A 12,500-nucleotide genomic window follows, 5' to 3' on the forward strand; every position below is an offset into this window, starting at 1 on the left:
TAAAGAAGAGAGGGAGAGGACAGAGAGAGAGAGACAGAGAGAGAGAGAGAGAGAGACAGAGAGAGGGGGAGAGAGGGGGAGAGAGAGAGAAATGGTTACTTCCAGGATTGCTCTGTTGCTGCCAGAAATTACACCAGATGTCCTGTCTCCTTCCTCTGTCTCTGTGTTGGGGTTCTAACCTCCGGCTGATCTGTGAGGACTGTGGTTAACTGGTCCTCAGGTCTCTGCAGGGTAAATCCAGACAGCTAGCTAGACTATCTGTCTGTCTGCCTGTCTGTCTAACAGCTAGCTAGACTGTTAGAAAGCTCTGATCTGTCCAATCAGAGCTTTCTGTCGCACGACTAAAACTACTTCTGAACGTCCACATGTTCCACCAAAACTAGTTCCTTCCTGAGAACACACACACACACACACACACACACACACACACACACACACACACACACACATACACACACACATAGACACACAGAGACACACACACAGACACACACACATACACACACACACACACACATACACACATGGATGCACAGGACACACACAGACACACACACACACACACACACACACACACACACAGACACACGCACACACACACACACACACACAGACAAAGAGCACACACAGATACACACATACACACACACACACACACACATAGACAAAGAGACACACACACACACACACACACAACACAGACACAGACACACAGACACACACACACACACACACACATAGACACAGAGACACACTAGACACAGACACACACACACACACACACACACACACACACACACACATAGACACAGGCGCAGAGACACACACACAGACAAAGGAGACACACAGATAACACACACACAGACAAAGAGACACACACACATAAACAAAGGATCACACACACACACACAGCACACACACACACAGACACCACAACATACACACACACAGCACACACAACACACACATACACACACACACACATACACACACACACACACGGACACACACACACACATACACACAGACACACACACACACACACACACACACACACACACACACACACACACACACACACACACAACCAAAACTAGTTCCTTCCTGAGACTATTTAGCAGAGTCACTGTGACTCTAAAGCTTAGCCCCGCCCCCACGACGATTGTGATTGGTTTAAAGAAATGCCCAATAAACACAGAGCTCTTCTTCTCCCATCCCAGAATGCTGTGTGGACTAGCTCAGACCTTCCTCCGCAGCGCTGTGGAGGACGGTCTGGCATCGCCAGACTAACCTGATACCGAGACACAGAAAACTATTCGCCAGCCAGTCTTACTTCAGGGACTCTTCCACTTCGACCATCTCCACGGGGTAGAGCTGAACTCCTGACGGGTCGTCCTGCTCCGCGCTCACTCTGAGAACACACACACACACACACACACACACACACACACACACACACACACACACACACACACACACACACACACACACACACACACAAATACATCATTCAGGATGGCAGAAATCAGATGTGCAGATACTGATAAGATAACAGCGACGACGGTGTGTGTGTTGATGATGGGTAGAGATGTTTCATGATGAGTGATTGCGATGTGATGTTGTTGAGTTGTCATTTGTGAGTTGTGATGAGGATATGTGATGATATTATGATGAGTTGAGGTGATGGATGTTATATTAGGGGGTGTGTGGGGGGTTTGGTTGGTGGGGATATGTAGGGGGGGGGGGGGTGTAGGGGGTGTTTGATTGATAGGTTGGGGGGGGGGGGGTTGTGGTAGGAGAGAGTGAGTGGGTGTGTGTATTGTTGTGTATGGGTTATGATGATGAGTGATGGTTTGTGTTTTGATATGTAGGGGGGGGGGGGGGTGATGAATTGAGGTGATGTGTGATGAGGTGTATGTATGATGATGTGTGTGGTTATGTGTGTAGTGAGATGTTGAGGTTTGTGTTATGTGTGGTAGTGTGAGATTTAGATGAGTAGTGTTTGTGTGTGTTGGTTTTATTTATGAGTATGGTGTATATTGGTTATGTGGTGAGTTTATTGTGTGTGTAGTTTGTGGAGTATGTGTGGGTTTTTGGTGTTTATTGTTATTGATTAGTTAGTGTGTTATTTATTTGTGTGTTTGAGTTTGTTATTTGGGTTATGTGTGTGTTGTGTGTGGAGTTGTTAGGTGTATGTGTGTATGTGTGTGTATTATTTGTGTGTATGAGTTATTGTGTTTATTTGTTTGAGGGGTGTTGGGTTATGTTGTGTTGTTTTGAGTATTATTGTGTTATTGTGTGTGTTAGTATGTGTGTATGTTTTGGTGTGTTATTGTGTGTGTTATGTGTGTGTGGGTGGTGTGTGTGTTTTGTGTGTGTTGGGTGTTATTGTGTGGAGTTTTGTGTGTGTGTGTTTGTGTGTGAGTTATTGTGTGTGTGTTATTGTTTATTGTGTGTGAGTGTGTGTGGTGTTGTGTGTGTGTGTTGGTGTGTGTGTGTGTGTGTGTGTGTGTGTGTGTGTGTGTGTGTGTGAATTATTGTGTGTGTGTGTTATTGTGTGTGTGTTATTGTGTGTGTGTGTGTGTGAGTTATTGTGTGTGTGTGTTGTGTGTTGTGTGTGTGTGTGTTATTGTGTGTGTGTGTGTGTGTTGGAGTTGTGTGTGTGTGGTATGTGTGTTTTGGTGTGTGTGTGTTATTGTGTGTTATTGTGTGTGTGTTATTGTATGTGTGTGTGTGTGTTGTGTGAGTTATTTATTAGGTGTGTGTTATTGGTGTGGGGTGGGGTATGAGTTATGTGTGTGTTTGTGATGTGAATTATTGTTAGTGTGTTAGTGTGTGGTGTGTTATTGTGTGTTATTGTGTGTGTGATTATTGTGTGTATGTTGTGTGGTGTGTTATTGTGTGTGTTATTAGTGTGTGTGTGTGTGTGTGAGTTATTGTGTGCGTATGTGTTGTTATTATTGTGTGTGTGTATTATGTATGTATGTGTGTATTATTAGTGTGAGTTATTGTATGATGTTGTGTGTGTGTTATGGTGTTGTGTGTGTTATTGTGTGAAGTGTGTGTGTGTGTGAGTTATTGTGATGGTGTTTGTGTGTGTGTGTTGTGTTGTGTGTGTTATTGTGTGTGTGATGTGTGTGAGTTATGTAGTGTGTGTGTGTGTATTATTGTAATGTGTGTGTGTGTTGTGAGAGTTATTGTGTATGCGTGTGTGTGAGTTATTATTGTGTGTAGTTTTTATTGTGTGTGTGTTATTATTGTGAGTTATTATGGATAGATATTAGTAGTATTGTTATTGTGTGTGTTATTATTGATGATGTGTGAGTTATTTTGTGTGTGTGTGTGGGAAAACACTGACTGAGGGTAATAAATAAAAGAGAGAGCAGATGGCTCAGTCGGTAGAGCATACGCCCATATACAAGAGGCTTCCTCCTCGGCCTTGGCAGGCCCAGTTAGAGCCTCCGACCCTATCATCCCCCCCTCCCTCTCCCCTCTCTCCCCTCTCTCCCCCTCTCTCCCCCTTCATGTCTTCAGCTGTCCTATCAAATAAAGACCGAAAAATGCCCAAAAAAAAGTGTGTTTAATGTGGGCCTTTGTGTATGTGATGCGATAGGTCTTGATGTCATTTTGAGATGATGATAGTTGTGAGGTATGCGTGTGTTTGTGTTGATTAATAGTATTGTGATGTTATGATGTGTGCTGTGATATTGATGTGATGGTGTGTGTTATTGATGGCGTGTGTGTTTGTGTAGATGTGTGATGAGTGTGTGTTATGATAGTATTGATGTATGTGGTGTGTGTGATAGTTGTGTTTGTTATTGAGTGTGTGTTGTGTAGAATGTATGGTGGGTTAGGTTATTGATGGTGTTATTGATGTGTGTGTGTGTGATTATTGATGCGTGTGTGTAGTGTAGTGTGTGGCGTGTAGTTATTATGTGTTATTGGTGTGATGTTATGATGTGTTGTGTAAGTGTGTGTGTGTGTTTGGTGATGTATGTGTGTTATGATGTGTTGATGGTGATTATGATGTGTGTTATGTGTTATGATAGGTGTTATTGATGTGGGTGTGTGGATGATGGGTGTGTATGTGAGTTTTGTGATGTTTGGTGTATGTGATGTTATGGTATTATGTTTGTATTGTTATATTGATGGTATTGTGTATGATAGATGTATTGGTGTTATGATAGTGTGTGTGTTATTGATGTGTTTGTGTGTGTTATGATGTGTGTGTGTTATGTGTGTGTGTGGTGTGTTATTGATGAGTGGTGTTGTTTTGTGGTATTAGTTGTGGTGTGTGTTGTGGTAGTATTGTGGTGTGTGTGTGTGTGTGTGTTATTGTGTCGTAGGTGTTTATTGTGAGGTTGTGTTAGTGGGAGTGTAATTATTGTGTGTGTGTGTTATTGTGGTAGTTTAGTTAGCGTGTGTTGTAATATTGTGTGGTGTTAGTATTGGGTGTGTTTGTGTGTGTTATTGTAGCGTGTGTGTTTTGTGTTATGGGGTTTGTGTGTAGTTGTGTGAGGAGTATTGGCGTGTGTGTGTGTGTGTTATTATGGTGTGTGTGTTATTGTGTGTGTTTGTGTTAGTGTGGTGTTATTGTGCGTGTGTGTGTGTGTTATTGTGTGCGTTATTGTGTGTGTAATTTGTGTTGTTAGTGTGTGCGAGTGTTATTGTGTTGGTGTGTTATTGTAGGTAAGTATTGTGCGGTGTGTGTGTGTGTGTTATTGTGCGAGTATTAAAGCGTGGTGTATTGTTTATGCGGTGTTATTGGTGTGTGTGTGTTATTGTGTGTGTGTGTTATTGTGCGTGTGTTTGTGTTGTGTATGCGGTTTGGTGTGTGGGGAGTATTTATCGCTGTGTGTTATTGTGCGTGTGTGTGTGTGTTATTGTGCGTGGTTATTGTGCGTGGTGTTTGTGTGTGTGTGTGTGTGTTATTGTGCGTGTGTGTGTGTGTTATTGTGCGTGTGTCTGTCGGGTTTTGTCGGGCTCAGAATGGGCTTTTGGGGTGGTGTCTGTGTGTGTGCGTGTGTAATTGTATGTGTGTGTGTTATTGGGTGTGTGTGTGTGTGTGTGTGTGCGTAGGTGTTATTGTGCTGTGTGTGTGTTATTGTGCGTGTGTGTGTGTGTTATTGTGTGTGTGTTATTGTGTGTGTGTGTGTGTCCATCGGGTTTTTTCGGGCTCAGAATGGGCCTTTGGGGTGGTGTCTGTGTGTGTGCGTGTGTGTGTGTGCGTGTGTGTTGTGTTAGTGTGCGTGTGTGTGTGTGTGTAGTGCGGTAGCGGTGTGTCTGTCAGGTTTTTTGGGGCTCAGAATGGGCCTTTGGGGTGGTGTCTGTGTGTCTGTGTGTGTGCGTGTGTTTGTGTTAGTGCGTGGTGTGTATGTTTTGTGTGTGTCTGTGTCAGTGTGTGTGTAATGTGTTGTCTGTGTGTGTGCGTGGGTTTGTGTGTGTCTGTGTGTGTGCGTATGTCTGTGTCAGTGTGTGTGTGCGTGTGTCTGTGTGTGTGCTGCAGGTTTGTGTTTAGTGTGTGTGTGTGTGTGTGTGTGTGTGTGTGCGTGTGTGTGTATTGTCTGTGTGTGTGCGTGTGTCTGTGTTAGTTTGTGTGTGTGTTATTGTGCGTGTGTGTGTGTGTGTGTGTGTGTCTGTCAGGTTTTTTGGGGCTCAGAATGGGCCTTTGGGGTGGAGACTATACACGAGTGGAGTCTAGGTTAGCTATGGACAGTCTGTGTGTGTGTGTGTGTGTGTGCGTGTCTGTGTGTGTGTCTGTGTTAGTGTGTGTGTGTGTGTGTGTGTGTGTGTGCGTGTCTAGGTTAGCTATGGGCAGCCTGACCTGCTGGGGTCCTGCAGCAGCTCCACGGCCTCCTTCAGCTGGTTGATCATGTCCATGTGCAGCTCCGCGCCGCCGGTGACCTTTGACCTGGGACCCCAAAAAACACAACCAGCCGTCAGGGAACTTACAAGTCTGCTTTAAAACCCACTCCACGACTGCCTGGATGGAAGAAAGTACTTGTACTTGTAAAAAGTAACTTTTTTTTAAGACCTTTTTTATGAATGAAATTAAAGACCCTTCATCACAACATCAACTGAGCCCTAAATTCAGTTTTTTTTTCTAGTATCGCTAAACTTGCACTTTTCCCAACAGCTGAAGAATAAATCGGCACAAATCGGGAAAGAGACTCGCAGCCAATCACACGGTCCGGCTGGTTGGCTGCGATGTTTGCAGTCGTAACACAGCAAATTATATTTGGACTACAAAAGAAAGAACTACAACACCACACAGACTACATTTTAACTTGTTTAAACGCTAAAATCCACATCATTTTACTTCAGTTTTTCTTCCGTTTTCGCTTTCTTTGTGTATGTATTTATGTGAATTTATTCTTCGGCTGTGAGGTCAGACTCAAAAAATTATTTAAAAAAAGGTTATAGGCCCTGTTTTCTTTTTAGCAGTTTGCAGATGATCTGTATCTGTTAGCATTAGCCCTTGTGTTGTCCTCAGGTCCAATTTGACTCGTTTTCATTATTATTATATTATATTATTATATCGGAAATATGGGTTTCTGTCATCCAAACTGGCCAAACATAACTTGGATGCATGTGCGCATTGTATATGGAAGCCATAACGTTCTTCGCAGGTAAAATTAATAATTACTTCCATTGAATTTTGGGTGTTTTATTCAATTTTATAGCATTTAAAAAAAAATTAAGAATGGGTTTTAAAACCGTATCCTGACTAAACTTTAACATTCACCAGTCTGTGATTATCAACATCCTCTGATCTTTCAGATTTTAGTCAAACTATTAGTCAAAATAATTCATAATTTCTGTTTTTTTGTTTTGTTTTGTTTTTTAACTCAAACTTTTAGATATAATGTCATTTAATTTAATTACATTCAAATTAAAAAATATAACCATTTTTTTTTTTTTCAATTTTCTGTTTTTTATTCAGAGGATCAGACATTTAGAAAATTACAAAATTGCATTTGAGCTCCAATTATTCATAATACTGCCATGGTAACGAGGTCTCCCTCGTTACCGGCTAGCTAAGCCCCGCCCCCTCCACACACTCGAAACCATCAGTTGCACCTCTTCGGGTCCCGAAGGACAACACAAGGGTTAGGAAAAACAGAAAAATGGGTTCCAAATATCCAAAATTTTTCATGTTTTTTTTTCCACCTTGACAAATTAAAAAAAATTGGATCTTTAAACTGTTTTATCCAATTTTCTGTTTTTTATTCAGTCTGAGCTCCAATTATTCATAATACTACCATGGTATTCTCTCCCTCTACTTTGCGGAATAGGCAGCTCATTAACTGCATATGGACCCAAAAAATACTAAAAACTGACAGACTTTGGGGGTCAGGGGTGACCTCGTTACCATGGCAGTATTATGAATGATTGGAGCTCAGATGCAATTTTGTAATTTTCTAAATTTCTGATCCTCTGAATAAAAAAAACAGAAAATTGAAAAAAAAAGGTTATATTTTTTAACGACAAGAGATAACTCTTGTTATGATTTGATACTATAAATAAAATTGAATTGAATTGACGCAGCGGCCGCAGGTTCGACTCCGATCTGTGGCCCTTTGCTGCATGTCACCCCCCCCCTCCCCCCCCCTCCCCCAATCCCCTTTTTTTCCTTTCAAGTATAAGCTATCCAAATAAAGGCCTACAATGTCCCAAAACTATAATAATAATAATTATAATAAAAATAAAAAATAATAAAAATAATAAAAATAATAATAATAATAATTATAATAAAAAAGCTCATACACAATTTTGTAATTTTCTAAATTTCTGATCCTCTGAATAAAAAAACAGAAAATTGGAGAAAAAAAAAACAGTTTAAAGATCCAATTTTTTAATTTGTCATGGTGGGGAAAAAAAATGAAAAATTTAATATTTGGAACCCATTTTTCTGTTATTCCAAATATATATAAATATATTGTTTGTGCTTATAGAAAATTAAACTGATGAGCGTTACAGTGACCGATAAAGGGTTCGGCTACAGCTCTGAGTCGGTCCCTCTGCTCCAGATGTTATTATTATTATTATTAATATTAATCGGTTTTATTAACTGCTAATAACTGGTATCGTCCCTGACGACCAGCATCGGTCGATCGGTAGAAGAAACGACAGTAGCGTAGAGAGAAAAACAGACTAGAAAACGAATAGATGAACTTACATTTGTCCCGGTGGCCAGTGTGAGTCTTCCTCTATTCTGAGGGGCTCGTCAAAGTCTGCTGCTGTCCGACCCTACACACACACACACACACACACACACACACACACACACACACACACACACACACACACACACACACACACACACACACACACACACACACACACGGTCACATGAGGCCCAGATTCCTCAGCCATTGGCCAGATCTCAGAGACGTTCCCGTTGTCCTCCGGTACACAAAGGCAACAATGACCACACTGTAACACACTTTCTCTCCCTTTATTTTCCCTTTATTCAGTTCCTTCCATCCTTCCATCCTTCCATCCTCCACTCGTTTCTCCGACCGACCGGTTAGGTGATGATCACACTTGGCGTCTTTTTTGTTTTTGTTTTTTTGGACAAGAAAGAAAAGTCGACCAGGAGGCTTTTGTAGTGAAAGAAACAGAAGAACAGCTGGCGGCGTTTTGGTTCCAAAAAGCAGCCGGGAGCGTCTCTTGTTGCTGTGACAACAGCTACTGCTACAGGATCCTAGGGCGCTATGTGGAGCGGCGCTAACGTTAGATAAAACACAGTGGTGGAGCGAGCTAGAGAAAGAACAGAGAGAGAGAGAGAGAGAGAGAGAGAGAGGTGCTAATGCTAACGTTAGATAAAAAAAATGGAGGAGCGAGCTAGAGAAAGAACAGAGAGAGAGAGAGAGAGAGAGAGAGGTGCTAATGCTAACGTTAGATTAAAAAAAAGTGGTGGAGCGAGCTAGAGAAAGAACAGAGAGAGAGAGAGAGAGAGAGAGAGAGAGAGGTGCTAATGCTAACGTTAGATTAAAAAAAAGTGGAGGAGCCGAACTAGAGAAAGAACAGAGAGAGAGAGAGAGAGAGAGGTGCTAATGCTAACATTAGATTAAAAAGTGGTGGAGCGAGCTAGAAAGAACGAGAGAGAGAGAGAGAGAGAGAGAGAGAGAGGTGCTAATGCTAACGTTAGATTAAAAAAAAAAAAAAAGTAGGTGAGAGCGAGCTAGAGAAAGAACAGAGAGAGAGAGAGAGAGAGAGAGAGAGAGAGAGGTGCTAATGCTAACATTAGATAAAACAAAGTGGTGGAGCGAGCTAGAGAAAGAACAGAGAGAGAGAGAGAGAGAGAGAGAGAGAGAGAGAGAGGTGCTAATGCTAATATTAGATAAAACAAAGTGGAGGAGCGAGCTAGAGAAAGAACAGAGAGAGAGAGAGAGAGAGAGAGAGAGAGAGAGAGAGAGGTGCTAATGCTAATATTAGATAAAACAAAGTGGAGGAGTGAGCTAGAGAAAGAACAGAGAGAGAGAGAGAGAGGAGAGAGAGAGAGGTGCTAATGCTAATATTAGATAAAACAAAGTGGAGGAGCGAGCTAGAGAAAGAACAGAGAGAGAGAGAGAGAGAGAGAGAGAGAGAGAGAGGTGCTAATGCTAACGTTGACTAACAGACGCTGGCAGCTTCAACTGATTAATGATAATGTACTAAAGGCTTCATCACTGCAGCTCTAGTTCTACTTAAACAGCATCACACTTTCCTCCTCCTCCTCCTCCTCCTCCTCCTCCTCCCTCCTCCTCCTCCTCCTCCTCCTCCTCGGCTCTGTGTGTCCAGGCCATGTTTGGTCCCAGCTGAGTCTCCACGGTGACTCAGCGGCCGACTGTGTGTGTGTCTCAGAGTTCAGGCCTCATTAAGACAAGGAGCAGTCTAACCCTATACTCTTCAAGTGAACATGTTCAGGCTGCATTCATCTTTAAAGTGCTCATATGATGCTTTTTTGGCTTTTTTCCCCTTTCCTTTATTGGGTTATATATCTTTTTTGTGCATGTTATAGGTTTACAAAGTGAAAAAGCCCAAAAGTCCCCCCCAAAGGGACTTACCATCTCCAACAGAAAACACTGTTCACACACTGCTCCAAACAGCTCTAGTAGTCCTTACCTAGGTACTGTCAGGCCCTCATATTCTGCTTCTGACTGGCTAGTAGTCCTTACCTAGGTACTGTCAGGCCCTCATATTCTGCTTCTGACTGGCTAGTAGTCCTTACTACTGTCAGGCTCTCATACTCTGCTTCTGACTGGCTAGTAGTCCTTACTAGGTACTGTCAGGCCCTCATACTCTGCTTCTGACTGGCTAGTAGTCCTTACCTAGGTACTGTCAGGCCCTCATACTCTGCTTCTGACTGGCTAGTAGTCCTTACCTAGGTACTGTCAGGCCCTCATACTCTGCTTCTGACTGGCTAGTAGTCCTTACCTAGGTACTGTCAGGCCCTCATACTCTGCTTCTGACTGGCTAGTAGTCCTTACCTAGGTACTGTCAGGCCCTCATACTCTGCTTCTGACTGGCTAGTAGTCCTTACCTAGGTACTGTCAGGGCACGCCCTCATACTCTGCTTCTGACTGGCTAGTAGTCCTTACCTAGGTACTGTCAGGGCACGCCCTCATACTCTGCTTCTGACTGGCTAGTAGTCCTTAACTAGGTACTGTCAGGCGCTCTCGCTACTCTGCTTCTGACTGGCTAGTAGTCCTTACCTAGGTATTGTCAGGGCAGCCCTCATACTCTGCTTCTGACTGGCTAGTAGTCCTTACTAGGTACTGTCAGGCTCTCATACTCTGCTTCTGACTGGCTAGTAGTCTTTACTACTGTCAGGGCCCCCTCATACCTGCTGTCTGACTGGCTAGTAGTCCTTACCTAGCTACTGTCAGGCGCAGCTCTCATACCTGCTTGCTACGTACTGCTACTAGTAGTCCTTACCTAGGTACTGTCAGGCACGCCCTCATACTCTGCTTCTGACCGTAGCTAGTCCTCCTTACCTAGGTACTGTGTGGGCACGCCCCTCATATCTGCTTCTGACTGGCTAGTAGTCCTTACCTAGGTACTGTCAGGGCTCGCCCTCATACTCTGCTTCTGACTGGCTAGTAGTCCTTACCTAGGTACTGTCAGGGCTCTACTCACTCTGCTTCTGACTGGCTAGTAGTCCTTACCTAGGTACTGTCAGGGCGCAGCCCTCATACTCTGCTTCTGACTGGCTAGTAGTCCTTACCTAGGTACTGTCAGGGCACTCCCATACTCTGCTTCTGACTGGCTAGTAGTCCTTACCTAGGTACTGTCAGGACCTCATACTCTGCTTCTGACTGGCTAGTAGTCCTTACCTAGGTACTGTCAGGGCACGCCCTCATACTCTGCTTCTGACTGGCTAGTAGTCCTTACCTAGGTACTGTCAGGGCACGCTCTCATACTCTGCTTCTGACTGGCTAGTAGTCCTTACCTAGGTACTGTCAGGACACGCCCTCATACTCTGCTTCTGACTGGCTAGTAGTCCTTACCTAGCTACTGAGCATGTGCGACTCCCAACAAAGATGGAACAGAAGTGAGACGTCTCACTCTGTAGCTAAAACAGAGAGCTCAACACACAGGGTGAAAAGAGGAGCTGCAGCAATGTGCAGAACAACTAAAAAATTGTGTGTTTTTTGATAATTAAACCATGTAAACCTATTCTAATATAACCTCTAAATACCATTATGAGCCTGAAAATGAGCAGAATATGGGCACTTTAATAACAAACTGACTTGGAGAGAAACAGCATGAAGCCTTGCCTTGATGTAGGGCTGCTCGACTGGAACATTGCGATTATTTAACACGATTACTCGTTGACTTTTGGAAAGATGTTGCATTTATTGAACTTAAAAAAAAACAACCAGTGAAACAGAACTGTGAAATTTCCGTTAATACTTTTCCCATTTGAACTTCTTTTGTTTTTTTTTCCATTCAGAACACAAAGACAAACCAAGAGTTTACTTGCTAAATATATAATATTATATGCAATGTTTTTGTAAAAAAAAATGTGATCGGCTGCCCAGGCCTACCTTGATGTAGTTGAGGAAGCGCGTGCTGAGAGCGGAGTCTCTGTAGCTGAACTGGTCCTTCAGGGCTTCCGTAGGGCTCTCCTCAATCAGACGCACCGAGTCCAAGTGTGGGTCTGTGTGGAGAGGACGAAACGTGAGCTGAGAGTGGCTCCGATAAGGTAACGCTCTGTAATTCAGGTCTCTTCCCCCGGGAAAGCAAAAGAATCTGAAGTCTCTTTTATATAGACCTTAGTGGTCCCTGATACTGTATCTGAAGTCTCTTTTATATAGACCTTAGTGGTCCCCTAATACTGGATCTGAAGTCTCTTTTATATAGACCTTAGTGGTCCCCTAATACTGTATCTGAAGTCTCTTTTATATAGACCTTAGTGGTCCCCTAATACTGTATCTGAAGTCTCTTTTATATAGACCTTAGTGGTCCCCTAATACTGTATCTGAAGTCTCTTTTATATAGACCTTAGTGGT

At 43.0% G+C, this 12,500-nt stretch overlaps 1 protein-coding gene across 1 annotated transcript in view; it reads right to left on the minus strand.

Moving 5' to 3' along the window:
• Positions 1-1,193: 1,193 nt before the first annotated feature.
• LOC120555248 (leucine-rich repeat and calponin homology domain-containing protein 1-like) overlaps positions 1,194-12,500 on the minus strand; it is a 16,968-nt gene continuing 5,661 nt past the window's right edge. Inside the window, exons 3-6 of the mRNA XM_039793929.1 lie at positions 12,036-12,240; positions 8,180-8,250; positions 5,825-5,911; positions 1,194-1,411 (exon numbers count right to left, since the gene is read on the minus strand). Coding sequence (XP_039649863.1) covers positions 1,330-1,411; positions 5,825-5,911; positions 8,180-8,250; positions 12,036-12,240 — 445 coding nt within the window. The 3' untranslated portion in view covers positions 1,194-1,329. The remainder of the gene's footprint in view (positions 1,412-5,824; positions 5,912-8,179; positions 8,251-12,035; positions 12,241-12,500) is intronic.

The sequence above is a fragment of the Perca fluviatilis genome, unplaced genomic scaffold (genome assembly GCF_010015445.1).
Source record: "Perca fluviatilis unplaced genomic scaffold, GENO_Pfluv_1.0 PFLUV_unplaced_scaf_5, whole genome shotgun sequence".
NCBI classification, from domain to species: domain Eukaryota; kingdom Metazoa; phylum Chordata; class Actinopteri; order Perciformes; family Percidae; genus Perca; species Perca fluviatilis.